The 21,080-nt window shown below is 38.5% G+C and overlaps 2 protein-coding genes across 5 annotated transcripts in view; both read left to right on the top strand.

Annotated features, from left to right (window-relative positions):
* Nucleotides 1–2,564: 2,564 nt before the first annotated feature.
* LOC121281132 (eukaryotic translation initiation factor 4E-1A-like) lies at nt 2,565–13,011 on the top strand. Its single transcript, XM_041193843.1, has 6 exons — nt 2,565–2,635; nt 4,829–4,924; nt 6,764–6,827; nt 7,662–7,775; nt 8,631–8,770; nt 12,897–13,011. The coding sequence occupies exons 1-6, from the start codon at nt 2,613–2,615 to the stop codon at nt 13,009–13,011; spliced, it is 552 nt and encodes a 183-aa protein (XP_041049777.1). The 5' UTR covers nt 2,565–2,612.
* Nucleotides 13,012–16,447: 3,436 nt separating this feature from the next.
* The window catches only part of tspan17 (tetraspanin 17), an 81,098-nt gene continuing 76,465 nt past the window's right edge, over nt 16,448–21,080 (top strand). For 2 of the 4 annotated variants that reach the window (XM_041192846.1, XM_041192845.1), the window contains exon 1: nt 16,448–16,812. In XM_041192846.1, the coding sequence (XP_041048780.1) occupies nt 16,732–16,812 (81 nt within the window). In that variant the 5' untranslated portion in view covers nt 16,448–16,731. The remainder of the gene's footprint in view (nt 16,813–21,080) is intronic. The other 2 variants (XM_041192844.1, XM_041192847.1) reach the window with 2 other exon arrangements.

Raw genomic sequence — 21,080 nt, 5'->3', positions numbered from 1 at the left:
ATTGGCAACAGTCTGTCTTGCTATCTGAGTCATCTCCTCTATTCCCAGTCACTTGAGGATTGGAAAACTGTACTGCTCCAGCAATTAGCAAAAGACTTGGTTTCTTGACTCCACATTGATTATCCACATTTGTGATTTGCTAGGATTTTTGTTACCCAATTTGAAAATGCTAATATATATATTAAAAATGTTAGCAGCCTATGTGAAATTATTGCTTATACTTTTAAGGGGTTTTATCCCATTAAATTTCCTTATTACCCTTCATAAGACGTTTTTTCTAAGCAATTTTGCCCTCTTAACAAACTTCTCAATTGCGGCGGGAGATTTCCGATAAGTGAGATTAAATGTACGTAATACATGGAAGCATCAAATGATTTCCTAAAATTTTATTAGGGATGAACTTGAGGATTCTATTACCGTTCCCAAATCAGACAAAGCAGTTGGTATGGATTCCTTTTAACAAGTGATAATTTAACCCCATAAATGTGATTGGTCACGCGATTTGGAGGCTTCACAGTTCAGTATGGCGGTAGCAAAGTCGGTGAGTGAGTTCCTCTTATTTGCTATGCGCTGGGAGGGAGGAAAAATTCGGTAGAGTTAGGTTAGTGTGTGGTGGGATAGCTGTGAATGAGTGTTTTTCTGGGGGAAAAAAGGAACACCTGCAAATGCGGCATTGTACCTTCTCATTTAAATTGTTGGAAGATTTTTTTCGGCGTTACCTTTTAATTACACCAAAGTTTCGCTGCCCGAGGGACAAATACATTATAACTGTTAGAATGTAATTTTACACCTGTATTTTTGATTGCCCGCCTGAAATACACTTTCAAACTCGCTAAAGCAGGCCTTGGATGGAGTTGAACAAGAGAATAGACTGGTCTAATTTTACATGGGGCACATCAAAGTAAACTTTTGTCTTTTGCGCTTTACCTTCTCTTGATTTTGACAAACATTGATTTAAATTATTTCCTGTAGTCAAGAACAAATCGCAAATTACATGTATATTGTGTTTCATCACACTTAAAGCAGGAAACCGAGTTTAATTAGTTACAGATGCCACTATTTCGGCGGTTAGTCGTTTTAATGCAAAACCAAGCTAAATGGGTTGAGGGAATGGTGAGGTTAAAGTTGAGAAGTGGCGTTGTTCAATGTTTTTGTAGTGAGGAGTGACAAACGTACCTGTATTTGAAAGGTGTGCAGCACTATCACTAAAAGGAATTAGACTTAACATCATTTGGTGGGGAGAGAACTGCTGAATATAGCTTCTGTTTGGTCTCTAAGTACCACCTTGTCTGAATTCTTTCTGAACTGAAGGAGGAATTTATCAAATAATTAAAGGATTGAAATCCTGTTGGAATTTAGGTGCTTGTAGAAGAAAACCCATTCCCACTTTTTCCTTAGATAAAAGCAAAAAACTGCGGATGCTGGAAATCCAAAACAAAAATACCTGGGAAAACTCAGCAGGTCTGGCAGCATCTGCGGAGAGGAGCACAGTTAATGTTTTGAGTCGGAATGACCCTTGAACAGAACTAAGTAAAAATAGAAGAGAAGTGAAATATTTCATTTTTGTATTTCATCTCTCTTCTATTTTTACTTAGTACTGTTGAAGAATCATTTGGACTCAAAACGTTAACTGTGTTCCTCTCCACAGATGCTGCCAGACCTGCTGAGTTTTCCCAGGTATTTTTGTTTCTGTTTTGCCCACTTTTTTTCCTTGAAGTCTCTTCATTGGGGATGAAACAACAGTTATGTGGAGTTAATCTGCTTTGGGTCTAAATAAGAGCAACTTTGTATGGAAATCACTTTTGTTGCAGCAATCCCAGGACTAGAAGGGAAGGATGGTAAACTAAATTAATTTACTACCATAAGTGAGGTATGGCTGAAAAAGGATTTAATGAGTATATCCATAAACAATCTATATTCCAACTGAGCTTCGATTTTAATACATGATTTCCTGGTTTTTGCCTTTGTTATCCTACCCAGGGATGCATGCTGAACTTTATTGTTCAAGATGAAAAAACAATCTTTTGGCATATGTTCTGGATTTGTCTTTGGAATCCATTCCCACTTTTTCCTTGAAGTCTCTTCATTGGGGATGAAACAAGACAGTTACATGGAGTTAATCTGCTTTGGGTCTAAATGAAAACAACTTTGTATGTAAATCATTTTTTTTGTTGCATCAATTCCAGGTCCATAGTGCAATGTACAATATAATGTTCTGAACACCCTCAATGGGGCTGCTCTGTCCTATTTTACCTTTCCATTCCCTATTTGCTGTCTGTTCTTTGTTCAATTTGTTCTTCATGGGGCTGTTGGTAAAGCAACATCTCTGTCAATTGCATGTTGGCCTGAGAATGTGGTGGTAGGTTGTCTTGAATGCAGTTGCAGTTCTTCCTGAAGGTACAATCTCAATGGTGTCTGGTAAGGCATTCCAAGATTTTGACTTGGATGATTGATTTGAAGTAAAAAAAATGTTGTTTTAGATATATGTAGAGTTCATATTCTAATAGTTTATTCAATTTTCTATGTGCCTTAAGGTTTACTTAGCAGTTTTTCAAGAGTCTGAAGAAACTAAGAAGTCCTCTGGGAAGGAAAATCTAACTATTCAACCATATATGAAGCATCCTTTGCAGAACAGGTATCACCTTGTTATGCTCTGCTATTAACCTTTTATTCTGCTTGGTTAAATATTTAAATGGGAAAACTGCTATTTGCTACTCAAAGTAATGAATGTTTTTCTGTTTCTCACAAAAGATGGGCTTTTAATAGGCATAATTATATGGATGCAAGCCAAATGGTATGTACAAAATCTAAACCTAGACAATGAGTACTAATATGCTGTTCATTTTGTGGGCTATCACAGCTCAGTACAATGATGGCCTTGCCAGGCATCTGCACAAGAATTTTCTAGTGTGGGGTCACTGAGTTGTGATCAAGAGCACTTACCATTTCTGTTTCTCCCCACCTCTGTCAACTGCTGTTTTGATGTAGAGTTGGATGGAACATGTGCCTATCTGATCGCTAAATCTTTTAGTACACCATGTAAGTGAACTCTTCTGACAATGTTGACTTTGGTCTGTGATTGAATTTGCCACCATTTTAAACCAAGTGCTACTTTATATATAGTTTAGTGGCCAACTGTGATGTACAGCTAGCAATGTACGTTTATATTGCATCTTTTCTTGTAGTAAAACACCCCAAAGCACTTCACAGGGACATTTTCAAATAAAATAAAACATTAGGACAAGTGACTAAAAGTTTGGTGCAAGGCATGCCTTGAAGGACTGTCTTAAAGGATAGAGTAGTTTATGGATAGAGTTCCATAAACTTGGGAATTAGTCAACCAAAGGTAAGATGGTGGGATGCTGATTATGGATGTACTAGAGGCCAGATTGGAGGAATGCAAAAACCTTGGAGGGATCTATTTATCCAGTCAAATAAGATCATCAAAGCTGATTTGGTTCTTTTGGCATTCGGCAGGCATGCTGCTCCTTTCTTTATTTCTGGACATTCCTTTCTGTAATCAGTTTTGTGGTGCTGCCATTACAATTTAAAAGTAAAATCTGAGATTGTGGCACACTTAATGTAGGCAAATCTAAAGAAACTTTAGTTTCAGTTGGAGAAGTAGTGAAACTAAAAGGTACATGTATATTTTCTTCTGTGGATCATTTGAGTACACCTGAATCAGTTGGCTGAAGTTGGATGGTGCAACTTTTTTTCATCTTTGGGAAATATAGCAACTGTGAACGTGCATACAGAAACTAACTCCCGTGCTTTTGTGCTAAATTGAACAAAGGACTCATAGTTACAAACATGTGAAAAAGACTAACTACTCTATCAAACCTGCCCTGACACATCATCTCCCACATGATGCAACCTAAATGTACCATCTGCCACTTTTCACTCCCACACAGCCTTCTGTTAAATTTATTTCTTGCCCTTGAAGGATCTAGTAATCGCCAGGTGAGCAGGGTAGTTATGACTGGTTCCAATTATCTTGCCTACCTTCTATAACTGAATTCCTGAGAGTTCAATACATTCAGCACTACCTCCACTACCACCCTCTTTTCCTGACCTGCAGTGAATATATACTTGCTGCATACACTGACAACTCCTACAGAAATTGCTATCTATTTCCTGGACTCTAATCTAACTGCTTTTTAAAAAAAATCTGTGAAGGGGATGTGAGTGTAGCTGGTGAGACTAGCTTTTATTGCCCATCCCTAACTAACCTTTAGAAGGTAGTACTGAGGCACCTTTTTGAACTGCTGTAGTCGAGGTTGTGTCAGTGTACACATGGCCCTAAAACAATCAGTTAAATAGTCCACCAGGATCTTACCCAGAGTCCCCCTCCCTTGCCATGTGAGGGGATCAAACTGAACTGAATTCTAGGTGCAGCCAATCCAAATTCTTGCCGAAGGCAGGAATTGTATTTCTAGGACAATTAAATGATATATGACTGTACATGTGACTAAGATGGTGAGTATTTTATCTTTTTTGAGCCATTGGTATACTTGTAGAAATTGTCTTCCCAAAAGCACAATGGCTTCTGATTTAAGCTGAATTTCACTTATCTCAAATGTAGGGTTTTTATTATGTTGATACCTTTTGTAATTTTACTCATTTTGTGCAAACTAATATTTTTATGCCTATTTTAAAACAATATTTTAACTGTTCTTGAATATTCTACATTGTTTAGAAATGGATATTGCATTGGTAGTATTATTAGATGTTATAATCTGTTGCACCATTGGTTGACTAATCATGGCTTTGAAAGATAAAATGGTTCTAAGTTGTCTAGAATATTTCACTCTACGTTCTTCAATTACAGATGGACCCTCTGGTTTTACAAAAATGATAAAACTAAACCCTGGCAGGCAAATCTTCGTCTTGTTACTAAATTTGACACCGTGGAGGATTTTTGGGCGTAAGTATTGATAGTATTTTAATTAGAACAGAATATGGAGACTATTTTCCACTTCTTCTGGAAACCATTTCTACTAAGGTTTAATTTTTGAGCTCTGAATTTGGAAAAATAGACTTCTTGCTTCCGCTCTAGGTTGAAATATTGTCTGTGTGAATTGCGAGTAGCAAAATATTTGTTGTAGCAACAGCTGATCTTGTTGGCAGGTGCTACAGCACCTGCTCCATCAACTGATCTGAGGTAAATGAGTCCAAAACAGTGCTACCTCTAAATCTCTATAATTCAAGTTTACTTGCCTAAAAGCTTGCTGCATTTATGGAGTTTGTCCTTTAGGCAACCACCCCATGAAGTTGACCACTTTGCAAAGTCCCATATATGCTAAATGTTCTGTTATGTTTCTTGTCTTTTTAAAGTTGTTACTGTTACGGACCGTGATGGGAGCAGTGTGCAGTTAATTCTAACCCCACTTCTTCACAGGTTATAACAATAGTTTTAACTTTTAATTCACCCACAAAACTAGCCAATTATTTACCTTTGACACTGTTAATCCCAGCATAAAAAGACTTTAACTAGGCTTATTTAAGTAAACACAAAAAGATTTATTATAAAACAAACATCTTTTTAAAAAAAAGTTAATAAACTGGTTAACATACAAGTTGTAGTTTAGAAGTGTAATGATTGCCCCCTTTTAAAAAAAAACACAGATATTTGAATCCCCATACACTCACGCACAAACACAAAACAGGACAAAACTAACAATCCCCTGCAGAGGCTGAAGGCTGGACATGTTTCTTTTTAAAGGATAAAATTCAAAGTGATCTTGATGTTGTTGATCTAACAGAATTTTGGTCTATGAAGTTCTTTTCAAATGGATTTTATGGTCTAACTGCCCTTGACGACTCTTACTTATTGCAACTTTGCAGCTTTTTTTTTAAAAAAAGCAGATGAGGTATCCTGATGAGATATTTTTGAGGAAGGTTTAACACAAAGATGAGGGCAAGAGTCTGTTTCTTGCAGTCTGCTTCTAAGGCGTGCACACTCTCTGACTGAGTCTTAAAAGACTAAGATATTCAAAGAATACTTCTCTTAGGCCAGGTGTTTCTAATCAATCAGAAGAGTCTTTAGCCTGGCAATAGCAGTTTTTTGTTAACCTAGGTATACAAAATATCTCTTCCCTCCCCAGGTGTTCTTCACTGGACATCTATCTTGACATGTGGTTTCTTGAAGAATGGTATATTCACAGCCCAAATTAATATTGGAATTTTTAAAACAAAACTCCAGAGCAAGAATGTCAAATTCAATGTCCTAAAAATGTTCCAAAAAAAACAGGTTCCTTCCCTTACTTTGTGCTACAGTGCTGCTGATGTACAAGAACTTTGAATGGGTTTACAGCATATTTTGACTAGATTAAAATTTTGATCACTACTTGTGGATGGGGTGAGACGCAAAGCCTGTAGTAGTATTTGATATATTTTAAGCTCCTGCTCTTATCACCAAGATCATAAGTGTAATCTCATGCCAATTGAAATCACTTGTTTGGCTCTGATTTGTTTCCTGCATGTCTTTCCAGCATTCCTTCTCCCTTCTAGTTTTTGTTCTGGACAGGTTCTTGTCTCTGTCCAGTGTGCTGAGTTTGCTAGCCATGGATTGCTAGGATGGTGAAGGTTACTGCAAGCCTTGACTGTTCTTTTGACTACTTTGATCCATGTGTGGGTGTGACTACTTTTTGTTTACTGCGATCAACTTCATGTCAATGCTGAGGGCTACTGTTGCAGTTTTAAACTTGTATCAAGTGTTTTTTTTCTCTCTAACTGAAACTTGCCTTCTCTTTTGCTTCAATAGATTATACAATCACATTCAACTTGCCAGTAGGTTGATGTCAGGTTGTGATTACTCTCTCTTTAAGGTTTGTATGTTTGATATCTTTAGGCAAAGTTAGCAATTGTTTCAAAGGAGCCAGTGTTATATGAAATGTAACTTAGTTGCAACCTTGAAGACCTCGCTGAAAGATGAATGCTGAATGTGATTCACCTTGTTTGCAGTGCCCCCATGAGGAAGTGTAGCAAAATGTAAATTACTTAAATAATGAAGATTTTCAGTAATAGATGTTTGAGAACCAAGTGTCCAGTCCTGTCTGCACAAACAATGTATCTATGCCTAACATTTCATTGTCTAAGCAAGAGTTTCTCTCAATAGTGTCTCAAACCTTATGATCTGGTGCAAATGCTTTCTCTGTTCTATGGCAGTAGAATTTTACAAATTAGAGGTTTTCAGCCCAACTGTCACTCTTGCTTAAACTGACATACTGAGGAAGAGGAGCACATTATTGCAGAGCAAGCTGTGGCAATTGGATACCCTCAATGGGATTAAAACTTTGTTGGAAAATTTCCTTCATTAGGTAACCTGAAGCTCTTTGTGCCATCCCTTTCGTCAAATCCCATCTTATTTAAAGTAGGTGATCTTTGTAAAATTTTAACTTTTGGCAACAAAGTTGAGATTCAAAATAGGATGAAATAATTAAGCTTGGACTACACTCGTATGGCCCACATGTGAACCAAGTGGGACAGCAGGCTCATCACTTGTTGTCTTTTAATATAGTAAAAGTAAACAATGCTTTTTTTTTTTGCAAATATACTTTCCTTTGAAAATGTGAGTTTTACTATTTGAAGTCTTGATTAAGATTTAAAACTCCTTTAAACTGGATCTGGTTTAACATTTTTTAATTTGTATTGTTGCATAGGATGGTATTGAACCAATGTGGGAGGACAACAGAAACAAGTGTGGTGGAAGATGGTTAATCACACTGTCCAAGCAGCAAAGGATGCTTGAACTAGATCAATTTTGGCTAGAAACGGTGAGTTAATAAGATTGCAGCCAATGTACATATGTGGTTTAGGCAGTGCATCAGTGATTTTCAATCATGCCAGTTTCAAAATGTTTATTTTTTTTCCTCAATTGCAACAGCCCTTTTAGACAACAAACGCCATTCAATTTTCTATTGTTTATTGGCATGAGTTGTTGCACTTGTTATATTTGAAATGTATGTGGTTAAAATTTACTTAAAAGTAGAATTGCTCAAGTTTAAATCTTTGCCAATTTACAGCACTTGTGATTGTGGAGGGACTCATTTTTAATCAAATAGTAACACACTCTCATTTCTGAGTCAGAAGGTTGTAGCTTCAAATCCCATTTACAGAGACTCAGTCACTACAATCTAGGCTGATATTCCAATGCTTTGCTGAGGGAATGCTGAACTAGAGAGAGGAGATATTAAACAGAGGCTTGTGATTGTGGAGGGACTCCTTTTGGCCTCTTGGGTCTTGTGAAGCTATTTCAAGAAGGGCAAGGCAATTAAGCCCAGCATCCTGGATGACATTTATACCAAATTAAAACCACCAAAGCAGGTTATTTGACCATGCTTGCATTCCTGTTTTGTGGGAGCTTTGCTGTGTGCAAACCGGCTGTCATATTTCCTACATTAGAACAGTGACTACACTTCATTGGTTGTAAAGCATTTTAGGATGACCTGAAATTTTTTTTTTGTCTGGGTGTTGTAGTTAGATTGGACGAAGTTTCTAAAACTTGATTCTTTTTCTATTTGAAAAGTTGCCAACAGAACAATTAGCATTCAGATTCTGTTACTTTTATCATCCCATCAGTGCAGATTACTTGATTTTGTATTGATATTTGCATTTAATATCTTTGCAAGCTGCTATGCCTTATTGGAGAAGCTTTCGATGATTATAACAATGACGTATGTGGTGCAGTAATTAATGTCCGAGCAAAAGGAGATAAAATAGCAATATGGACCCGTGACACTGAAAACCAGAAAGCGGTTTTACATATAGGGTAAGTTAATACTTTAAGGATATTTTCCTTGTTGAAAATTGATCAATTTCTGATCACGCTTGGGCCATTGCTTAACGAACTGTGTAAATTTTGCATTGCCTGAATTCCCACCCAATGCAGTCAATGAGTTTTCTTTTGATTTGCAGGTCATTTTAAACCTTAAGACGTGGTATCACTACTTATATATTTTTTTCATTTTTATGGAAAGCTTGATATTGTGAAACTTGCTAGGAAAACACCTGTAAAGTTGAGGGCAAGCTCCAGTAAGTTTTATTTTAGTGCCTGATCCATAATTATTTTCATTGCTATCTTTGACAGTTCAACTGTAGATCTATTCAGCTTTTACACCTTCTTGCTTTGTAATGGTACTTACATATTGTTTTGATAATTGAAACTCTTACAAAAGATTTTTTAAACTTGCACTTGTATAATACTTTTAACAGTACAAAATAGCAGATATAACATGAGCATTATTGACCAGAATTTGATAGTCACAAGGATATACTGGGACTGATGTGAGGTAGGTTTTAAGGAACACATCAAAGGTGAGAGATAGAGAGTTTAAAGTGGAATTTCTGGAGAGAATTCCAGAGCTTGGGTTCCAGGCAGCTGAAAGCACTAATCTGTAGTGCAGTTTGGAGTACAGAAGAAGCTTTATTAGTGCTATCGGTTAGAGATGGCAGGGATGAGGCTGAGGAGGAATTTCAAAACTAATTGAGTTAATATACAGGCAGCAGAGTTTTAGTTTTGGAAGATGGGAGAGCAATCAGGAGAGCACTGTATACTCTAAACTAAAGGAAACACCAGCATTGATGAGGGTGTCAGCAGCAAAGGGACGGTATAAGATCCAAAATTGACAATGTAACAGAAGTTTGATATTCTTGAGGCTGGATGTGTCATTAGAAGCTCATCATTTGGCTAAACATGACACCTAAAGTTGTGAATGTTCTGGCTCAGTTTCACAGATTCATGCTGTTATCATTGAGAAGGATAGAATTGGTGGCCATGCAGGGGGCAGTTTGCGGTGGGTGCCAAATACAGTGGTTTTGGTCTTTCCTCTAACTAAGTATTGAGTAGAATGACTGACTGACTTTGTCGCACAGTCAGTGGTGAGATGGAGTTGTGTGTTGTCTGTATAGATGTGGATGTGGCACCTGAGGATGATGTCAGCAAGGAGTTGAGAAATTAGCCTCCAAGGGTCTATTCTTGACCTGAGGTACCATTGTAAATGATTTTCTGGATATGGCTGCATAGCTGAGAATGGAACTGGGGAGGGCAGTTCCAGCCAGCTGAAGAGAAGACATGATGATTTTTCTTTGGGGTGGTGGCAGTGACGAGAAGAAGTGAGGGGAAAAATACAAGAAAACTGTAGAGCAATGTTTAGCTTTTAAGTTGAACAACTGAACTATTACATAATGATAACTGACAGGGGCACTCAGAACACATACTTCTGCCACGTTGTGTTAACTCAATGTAATTACAATAATGCAGCTCTCCTTGAGACTTTTCCCTGCCTGGTTGAAACTGTAACTAAAGCTGAAAAATTCGGGCCAATCCACATCCAACAATTTTGACAGCTGTGGCTAATTGCACCATGGCAGCTGGGATGATCCACAATATGCTTAGTCATCAATTCATCCTTACTCCTAATGTTAACAATCATTTTAAATTCCAAGATTTGGATCTGTACCTTTGTCAAAAATGATCTGTTCTTCCTTGGGCCATACTTACTACCAAATTTCGATGAAATCTGTCCATTAGTTTTTGAGAGATAACTGACAAATGGGTGGAACATTCACCTCTCCTGCTCCTTTAGTGATGGAGGTAATTACAAATCTAGTTGCCTTGGACACTGTTGCCAAGCAGCTTATTTTAAATTGTAAATATTTCTCAATTGAGGAAAATATTCTTGAGACTTCCAGAATTATTGTTTAGCCAGTTAAACATGTTACTTTTTAATGCTCCCTTTATTAGCCATAGTCTGTGAGGGACTGTAGGCATCTCTCAGGATTGTTACGTTGTAGGAGGAGGCCATTTGGCCCATCATGTCTGCACCAGCTCTCTGAGCATTTTAATTTCAAGCCAATCTTTTCCCTGTAACCCTGCACATTGTTTCTATTTTAAATAATCATCCAATATCCTCTTGAATGAGTCAATTGAACCTGCCTCTGCCACACTTCCAGGCAGTGCATTCCAAACCCCTAACCTCACTGAGCGTTTTTCTTGGTCCATTTATGAGCAGGAACTGTTTCTTCCTATCTACTCTGTCCAGACTCCTCATGATTTTGAAAACTTCTATCAAATCTCCTCTCAGCATTCTCCTCTCAAGGAAAACAGTCCTAATTTCTCCAATCTTTCCTCATAACTGAAGTCTCATCCCTGGAACAATTCTTGTAACCTTCTCTCTACTCTCTCCAATGCGTTCACATCCATCCTATAGTGTAGTACCCAGAACTGTATACAATACTCCATCTGAGGTCAAACCAGTATCTTATATAAGTTCATCAAAACCTCCTGGGTCTTATACCTTATGCCCCATTAATGAAGCCTAGAATACTGTATACTTTACATATCTTTATGCTTTAAATCCAGCTATCTACCTGTCCTGCCACCTTTAATGACTTATATACATATACACCCAGCTGTCTCTGCTCCTGCACACCCTTTATTTTGTACCGTGTCTGTTATTTGTGCCAAGGTGTATCACCTCACAGTTCTCTGCATTGGACTTCATCTGCCATCTATCTGTCCACTCCACCAATGTGTTACTGTTCTTTTGAAGTTCTACACTGTCCTCAGTTTACACTTCATACCGACCCCTGGGGATTTCCACTATAAACCTTCTCCCAGCCTGAAAAATACCTATTAACCATTACCCTGTTTCCTTTCCATCAGCCAGTTTTGTATCCATGTTGCTACTGTCCCTTTTTATTCCATGACCTATAACTTTCCTCAAGTTTGTTGTGTGGCACTGTATCGAATGCCTTTTGGAAGTTCATATACACCGCATCAATGGCTTTGCCCTCATCAGCCATCTCTTTTACTTCAAAAAAAATCCAGCTAGTTAGTTAGACACAAGTTTCCTTTGACAAATCCATGCTGACTCTTCTGAATCAATCCACGTTTTTCCATGTCACTATTAGTTCTATCCTGAGTAATCGTTTCTAGAAGCTCCCCATCACCAAAGTTAAACTGACTGGTCTGTAACTGCAGGGCAGATCTTTACATGCTATTTTGAACAAGGGTGTAATGTTTGCAGTTCTCCAGTCCTCCATCTCCCCCCCAATCCAGGGAACATCGAAAGATTATTGCCTGTGCCTCTGCAACTTCCAGTTTCACTTCCTTTATTCTTGGATGCATCTCATCTGGTCCCATAGCTGAGTGGTCATAGCCTGAGGGGTACTACTCCACATCAAGCATAGCTGATCAGGAAACCTCCCACTCTTGCAGCCTGCCATAGATGTGCATGTTGGAAAGATTAGTGGGGTTTGTTGTAATATGGGTTCTTTAGAAAGTCTCAATGATGGGATTTTGTGATGTATGTTTAAATGTGAAACCTTTTTTTCCTACCTTCATGGGATGTGGGTGTCACTGCCTAGGCCAACATTTATTGCTCACCCCTAATTTCCCTTGAGAACATGCTGGTGAGCTGCCTTATTGTTAACCTTTTTAACTATTTACAGATCCTAGGTTACTGTCATGCAGGCTGCTTCCAGAGTGTTTCTAGACTGTTCTGTCTATTACTATGTGACTTTATACATCATACCATGGGCAGTGCTATTCTCCAGTCCCAGGTTCACATTTGCTCTGCTGAGCACCTTTACATTACAGTGGCATGTAGGCACATATAACAGGGTTGATTATCAACCTGTTTGGTGAGGTCATGAATGCTCCTTCCACAGCCAACGTGCCTTGTAGTAGGATTTGAGCTCCGAGGTAGGGATGGTTCCTACTGAGCCGCAAAGTTTACAACTTTTAATCAAATAATGAATATTAATTGCACAAATCCTGTGTCCATCGTGAAGCAGTACTAATTGGAATTGGAATATGAGTGCCAAAAAAGAAGTTGAATGTACTTTAAATTTAGGCTAAAGCTTTTTTTAAACAATTTTTTTTCTTCTTTTAGAAAAACCTACAAGGAAAGGCTTGGTCTTCCCATGAGGATTGTGATTGGTTATCAAGCACATGCAGACACTGCTACAAAGAGTGGATTTGGAGTGAAAAACAAATTTGTTGTTTGAGGTGTTGAATGTGTTTTTTGAATTGGGCCAAGCTTTAAAGCTGTATAAATGGAACATGCAGCACTTGAATCAGTATTGTACTTAACTTTTTTAATTAAAAATATAGCTGTTGCAATTATCTTTGAGACATTATTTTGGACAGGAAAAATATTTGTGCAAGGTGTGTTTAAATCATGGGATTTCAATGTTCACCAATAATTCTCTTGAATATTCAGTTAGATAAATAGACCAGTCCATTGTTTGAGATGAGTATTATCTGGAAATGAAACTTTTTAAATTACCGTGTGCAAGATTATAATTGATCTCAGTTCATTATAATGTACACTGGGCCATGGACACTTTTAATCTTCTCCAATTCCATGGTAGTTCTAACACAAAATTGCCAATAATTAGAATTCTATTTTGAATTCCTCTTTTTTTCCACTGTAATTGAATGTATGGGTGGGAACTTGAACTCTGTGTTTAAATGCTGTGTTCTATTTCTAAACTTTGAATTAAAGCATTACTTACAGATTGGCTGATGAAATAAAATCCAAATAACTCTGATTAGAGAAGACAAATAAATTTCATGATCCCTGAATATTTGGATTTTTTCCTTCTGACTAACTGCAGAGAATCACTTAGTGAACTTTGAGAGAAGTTTTGAATTGTAGTTATCCCTACAATGGTGCAATAAAATGTGAGCTGTTGTTTCTCTCAGCACATGACTGCTTTAAATAGTATCTTCACTTCTAGCTCTGGAGATGAGCGAAGTCACTGCATTTAATTTAATGCCAATTAAAATTTGACCAGTTCTATGGGCAAATGATCTGTTCTTCTATGTTACATACCAGTGAATGGGCTGGCTCAGATGGTCATTTCCCCTTGTCTTAGAAGTCCCAACTAGTTGGTCGGGGGGGGGGGGGGGGTACTTCTCTCTTTTTAGCCTATCCTATTCATTTCAAAGTCCAGATATCAAGCTCAAAAATGATTAACTTTATTCTTGGCAGTCCTGGGTTAGGATAGGGGACATTTTGAAGATTATGGAAAGGGAAGGAAGTTAACATGGACTGCAAAGACTGGCTAACTATTGATTGGAAAACAAGAAAGCAGGCTTGGGAATACTAGTTACAGTATGCAATCAAAACAAGATTGAAAAAGGCAAATAAATTTGCGGAACAACTAAACTGAAATTGCTAAAGGTACATCTGCTTGCCAGTACTGATACATTTTGTGCAGCCTGAGTTAATGTAGTGTTCCAATCTGATAATTGTGCCATAGCTCTAGTTATTAATTAACCAATGCCTAGTGTCATGGGCAGAATATGTTCTCACTGTAAGCAGTATGTTTTGTAGGGAAAGAGGTGTTTTCTTACACTTGGTGTGTATTCTAATTAAATAATTCAGCAGCAAACTTCTATGTGTAAAGGTTATTTTCACACTTACCCCAAGTTAAATGCAACATCTCATGCACACATGCACACTCATGCACCCATACAGAAAGATTGGATATAGATGAAGGTTAAGCACTTCAGTTATCCCAGTCTCTGACTTATGGACTCCCATGTGGCAAGCTTATGGCCTATTGAATTGATTTGATGACTTATTGAAGGGTTCATAGCAGGTTGTGATGTTTCTTGTGTGACTGGGAGATTGGTTAGTTCTCAGGTGAACCTTAAACTGTCACTGGTTATGTATTCTAGCTGCCTGCTGCCTCGCAGCTTGTTTTGGAGTCTGGTTCACAGACCGGCTGCATTGCTTCTGGTTTTGGTGAAACTACCTGCACACAGTTTCTAGCTAATCTTTTAAACCGACAAAGGAAACATGGATGTTTCCATGTGGCTTTTCACAAGTGCAAGGTCTTTGCCACAAGGTATGGTGTACGTGTTGATTCCACATTCCCAATCTTGTTTGGATGAGAAAAACAATGTGAGGTTGATGGTGGCCATTTGCTTCCATCTGCTGGAAATTGAGTTTCGATCTTTCATTTTATCCAATTTGAGATGTATAGAGCAGCAGTCTGCTAACTCCATAGTCGGATGCAAGTTCCCTAGGTGGCTGTAGATGTCCGTATTTAATTAGTTATTTGACTGTGGCCTAAATGCCCGAACTCTCATGATTTGTAGCAGCTATGTCAACAGCTGGTTTGTGTCCAGTTTTTAGAAGTACTGACACAGTTCATAATATAACATACTGGGCATGACACTAGCTCCCTGGGAGAACAAGGTACAGCTCTCGAGTGTTTCCCATTTAACAAGATCCTGTGTTAGCTTTGTGCAGAGAAACTCTGATGCTTGCACTTCCATGCTCTGCACCTGGAATTTATCATGAAAAGTAACAAAATGATAAGTTAAAGTCCTGTAAGACTTGATCTAGATGGTTAATGTAATATGGAATCTGCTGATTTTTATTTGTCTCGGTTAAGGTTTTATCAAGTTGCAAGCAAAATAAAACATGAGGGGAGGTGGTGGTATTGTCATTGGACTGAGACACAGGGTAATGCTCTGGGACCCTGCATTTGAATGGTGAAATTTGAATGCAATAAAAATCTGGACTTAAGTCTGATGATGACCACAAAATACTTGCTGATTGTTATAAAAATCCATCTGGTCCTTTTAGGGAAGGAAATTTGCTGCCCTTACCTGGCCTGGCCTATGTGTGACTTCAGACACAAAGCAATGTGGTTGACTTTTAAATGCCCTTGGGGGCAATTAGGGATGGGTAATAAGTGCTGGCCTAGCCAGTAAAGCCCACATCCCATTAACGAATAAACTAAGTAGTTGTAAGTAAACTGAAGGATTTAAATTGAAACAATGTCACGTGGGGTTGTTAGAGAGGGGGGAGAAGTTTTACTTACAAAAAACATGCTATTCCGTTGGGGCTATAGAGGATTTCCAGTCCTCTTAGTAGTACCTAGTGTCTTTGACTTGCACCGTTTTCCTTGCTGAAAAACATGCCATGGTAGCTCCTGCTCTCTAATGCACTCGTTGCTAATTAATTGTACACAGGCCCACAAGTAGACGTCATTGATTAACTGTGTTACATCATTACATTAACGAATTATTACATGAATGTATTAACCACCGCAGTATTATAGGAATGGATTAACTAGATATTTATTTTGTTGGTGGGACCTTGCTGCGCCGATTGACTGCTGCCCTTGCCTATTTGAAGTTGGCCTGATAGAGTATAATAGTGTTAACTCTAGCATAGAAACGGGAATCACTGATGCAGTTGGTAACGATGCAAGTGATTGCTCTTCTGCAGCAATTGATTGGCTGAAATCCGCTTTGGGAATCTCCAGGACGCGCCCTTACATCAGGCACCCCGCCCGCTGAGGCGCGCGCGCACACCCCCACATTCTCTCCCTAAACCTCGCGCCCCCACACACATACACTCCCCAGCTCAGGCGCACGCGCGCCCTGAGTGGCCGTGATACAACGCTCGCGCCCGCGCTCAGTTTGGAACTGAGCACACGCGGCGCAGGCGCAATGGTGAGAGGGTCGGTGGTGGTGCCGCTGGTGGAGGCCGGTGAATAGAGGCTAACGGGATGGAGCTGTGAGCAGGATTGGTGTCGCTTTTCCTCCCGGCTTGAGTGAAGCCCGGATGTTTGTCCAGTCGGTGTCCTGATGTGGCGGCCGAGTCTCGGTTCCAGGTTTCTTATGTTCGCTGCTGAGCCTCAGTGAAGGCGGCTGCCCGGCTCCCGGTTTTACTGTTTATCTCCCGTGGCCCCCAACTCACCATGTCCGGGAAACATTTCAAAGGACCTGAAGTTAGTTGCTGCGTTAAATATGTTTTGTTTGGCTTCAACATAGTGTTTTGGGTAAGTGTTGCAGGGTGTTGTTGACTGGGCACTCGGAGCCTTTTGTTTGACTCCGGCCCTCGGTGCTTTTCCTTGTCTACAGGACCATGTCAGAACAAAAAAAAACTTGTTCAAATCCCTTGCCTTCAAGCTGATCTGTATTAAAAGTCCGACGTTCATAGGTTGTGGAGTATTTTACAACCGGTAACAGCAGTAGTTTCCGATAATTTTTAGTAGAGAGGTGACAAAAGCCCGGTTAAAGAAGGGCCATTATTGCCAATGTTCCAGTTTGGAGTTGATTTTCTTGCTCCTCAGTTACTCGAAGCTGTTGCCCGTTGACTTTCTCACTTCGTTTGATTTCATCCGACAGGGCCAGTGGTCAGAAGGAACATAATTCGTTTTCTTTAGTCCCATAACTGCTGTATAGATTTCATCAGCCAACTTCTCTAAAATGCGAATTTTCTATTTTAAAATAATCTGGTCGGTGATTGAAATAGTAGGGACAGCAAAGTGTCACTTCACTTTGGAAATGACAGCATGAATTCAGTCACTTGTGGGTTTGGCATTGCCTAATTTTAAGATTTGGGTACAAATTAATGACAAAATAATTGTAAAAAGTAGAGGTTTTTTTTACAAATTTTAAGGTGTAAGCTTAAAAATTATGAGTAGATTAATAAAAAGGCTTTTTATAACAGCCTGTAAAGAATTCGATTTGAAGATTTAATAAAACAGCTGTTTTTGTTTGTGAATAGGATGCACATTTGTGTATGTGTCCTCTTATTAAAATGTATTGTCAGGAAGTGGTGCTGCTTGATTATTTACATAGGTTACTTAATAGATTTGAATTAAAATGTAAACTTTTTAAATACAGAAGATTAAAAATAGATGCATTACAAATAACAAGCTTTTGAGGGTATGGTGGTGCATTCCCACTACTTGTCTTTCTGCAATGATTTGTAAAAGCAAATGAACCTTCTTGTTTAACTAACTATTTTATAACATAGAAGTGTAAGGATAACATCCATATCTTTAGTATTTTAATCTAGAACCTTTCATCAGTTTGCTAGTTTTGTTCGTTGGTGGCATCTTCTTCCCAGAAGTTTGACTGCCATGACTCCACCTCTGTCTGTCCTGTGCTGTTCTTACACATTCCATATAGGTCAACTGCATGCAGTCCATTGTGCCCCTCTCCTATGTTTTCTGTTGATCTTTCCTTTCAAATATTGTCTGTCTACCGTCTGCTCCAATTATGTGACCAAAATATTGTATCTTTCTCTCTTTTGATGTTGTGCACTAATTTCCTTTTTTCTCTAGCCATTTCCAGCCGCTCCTTATTAGTTCTTCTGTCTGTGTACGATATGCAGACCGTCCTCCTACATGTCCACATCTCAGATTAATTCATCTTATCAATAGACTGTGCCTCCGAGGCGTATAACATAGATGACAAAAGGTAACAACTTGGCATTCTTTTCCTAAGATTCAGGTCCAGATTCTTTGATGTTAACATGTCCTTCATTTTGACAAAGCTGGTCTTGGCTACCTCAATTCTCCTTTGGATTTCACAATCACATTGCCCATCATCTGTGATAATCTGCCCAAGGCATGTGAGCCTTTTCACTTGTTCCAGGACTTGCCCATTTACTTCAGTTTTTACTAACAGCATTAGGTGCCTGCTTATCACCATTCTCTTGGTCCTCTTCGCATTCATTCTTAATTCATATTCCACACTTTCACTTCGTTTACAATTTCCTGTAGTGCCTCTTCTGACTCTGCAATCAGTGTAATGTCATCTGTGTATCTCAAGTTGTTGACATTCAACCCACCAATGTTTGCTTAATTATGTGGTTGGAAATTTGGAGTGTAACTTCCCTGCTAATACTGACAGCAATTTATGGGTTATCATGATAAGTGTATATGCATATGTTTAGATGCATTAAACAGGTAAGGAAAAGAACAGGGAGACCATTTGTTGGTGACTAAAATGGTAAGGATATGAAGTGGTCTATTTTCTTTGGAAATAACAGTATGCTTTTAGCTACCTGACCGTTTGTTACTGCCCAATTGTGAGCTCTTGTGTCCGAGCTAATGTTTTAAAATATGTAGGTTTTTTTTAAACGAAGCATAGGATTTAAAAATGAATATCAGTCGACTAGGAAAAATGACAGCATACAGACTAGCCAAATTTCTGTCGAATTAATTATGGGATCTCATTGATCCGTGGTGTCACAGAGTAAGCGTGGATCAATATTTGGAATTGAATAGCTTGTAGTGTCATGTAATTGTTATTGTGCAGTTATCATGAACCAGCAGATGCTGTGAACTTTACAGTTTGCTAAAAATACAGCTTAAAAATTGCCTTAAATTATTAGTGAAGATATAGAGATTCTGCACTCTCAGGTAGTTGCTGTTTAAAATTGTGTAGTTGTGTTTAGTGAAATATGGGCAAATAATCCCTGAAACTTCCAGGTTCAGTTGGTCTGCAGTGAAGACCTAGTAATAGTAATATGTGGTAATTTCAAACTGGGCCACTGAACCTGATCAACTTTGAAGGCATACAGAGGGAATATAGAAAGTAACCTGGAATCTGCAGTGAGATGGGGGTCATTGTGGTACTTGTTCAGAATTGGTTGACTTCATGTTCTAATGTTCTTTTGGGGTTTAGATTGTGGAGCCGTATAGTAATGGCTGTCTCTGTGTGTTTGATAAGAGCTGGGCTGATGATTCTTAGCTCATTTCAATATCTTTATTGACTTTTCCAGTAGAAGATATTACATAGTGTTACTGAGGTGTTCATATAGTGTGTTATTAAAAAGTGCGTTGTTCCACTTCAATTTATAATGCATTTTATACTGCACCAGAATGGCATGCTATTTCAGACAAAAGTCTGTAGTGTCAGCTGTGGCTCTGTGGGTAGCACTCTTGCCTGAGTCAGTAAGTTTTAGATTCAAGTTGCACACCAGAGATTTGAGCATAAAAATCTAGGCTGATACTCCACTGTGGTACTCCCATGGCACTATTTTGAAGAAGAGCAGAGGATTTATCTCTGGCCATGTTTACAATTGACATCCAAAAACATATTGCTGTCTTTGGGACTTTGATGTATGAAAATTGACTTGTGTTTCCTACATTACAACAATGACTACACTTAAAAGTACTTCATAGGATATTCCAAAGCTCTTTACAACCAAAGGCCATGAAAGGCATTATACAAATGCAAGTCTTTCTTTGCAAAAGTCCAGACAATTATGAATGCCGTCAACTACCTCTGTGCTATTTGTTTTTTTTTTAATCATTACAGAAAGGCATAAAAGAAATGGGCACTATACATGCATCATAAAATGAGGCTGAAATAGCTAAGGGCGTATCTGGCAAAGATCTATGGGATTAGTATACACTGTTTTACATGCTGAGACGCTGTGGAGCAGCAATTAAGCAAATAAAATATTGAACTATATAGGGAATAAGGTACAAATCGGAGGACATCTGTGTTTAATATTATGCTAAAACTGTGCAGTATTTTGCTCAGACTGTATGATGAGTACTGTTCATTTTTGGCTATTTGAGGAACAAGGGAGACATTCAGTCTCTGGAGGACAGCCATGAAGCTTATCTCTAATGTCAAAGGACTGATTGTGCAGAAACAAAACAATATTCGTCCCTTGGAGAATAGAGTGAAGTATTGGAAGAATTCACAGGCCTTGATGTGAAAGCTCCTTCCATGGCCACAACCATCTTTCAACCAACTGTTTGGTTGGTTATTCCTATGATCACAGGAGTGATAGGTAAATGAGACTTGATACTGCTTAGATTACAGGCAGCAGAGGTTTGGGAGTTCATGCTGGATGGAAGATAGGAAGCTAGCCTCCACATAGTCAAATCTTGAGGTAACAAATGCTGCAAAATGGGCTGCAAGAGTGTGAGAATAGCCTAGCCTAGAGATAGCAAACAATGAGTTGGGGGTGAGTGGCATCCATACACCTTGAATGTGAGTATCCTGCTGTATGTAAATCCATAATTTAGAGTCAAAGCTTTGGTTTCTGCTCACCATTACTAAGCTGACGGCAGGACGGAGGAAAAACCTGGCCTTCTCAATCTTGAAACAAGGTGATTGGGAGGGGCTCCATGGAATATAGGATTATAAAAATAATTTGTGTTTTCCTTTTAGAGTAATGTCTTCTGTTATATCAGAGAAAAATGAGGGAGGAAAAAGATCTTTGTATGATGTGGTTCTAGTAATAGATGTGAGAGATGGTTTAATTGCTTTCAGAAGAAACCCTATATTTTATACT

The sequence above is a fragment of the Carcharodon carcharias genome, chromosome 8 (genome assembly GCF_017639515.1).
Source record: "Carcharodon carcharias isolate sCarCar2 chromosome 8, sCarCar2.pri, whole genome shotgun sequence".
Taxonomy (NCBI): Eukaryota; Metazoa; Chordata; class Chondrichthyes; order Lamniformes; family Lamnidae; genus Carcharodon; species Carcharodon carcharias.
Note: the sequence above shows the minus strand (reverse complement) of the source record. Positions and strands in the feature narration are given on the sequence as shown.

What these genes read in the sequence shown, in the direction of transcription:
- LOC121281132 (XM_041193843.1), top strand. Translation starts at nt 2,613, where the DNA reads ATGAAGCATCCTTTGCAGAACAG. An exon ending in GTGATTACTCTCTCTTTAAG is followed by an intron (nt 6,828 to 7,661) that starts GTTTGTATGTTT and finishes ATTGTTGCATAG; the next exon opens with GATGGTATTGAACCAATGTG. An exon ending in ATCAATTTTGGCTAGAAACG is followed by an intron (nt 7,776 to 8,630) that starts GTGAGTTAATAA and finishes TATCTTTGCAAG; the next exon opens with CTGCTATGCCTTATTGGAGA.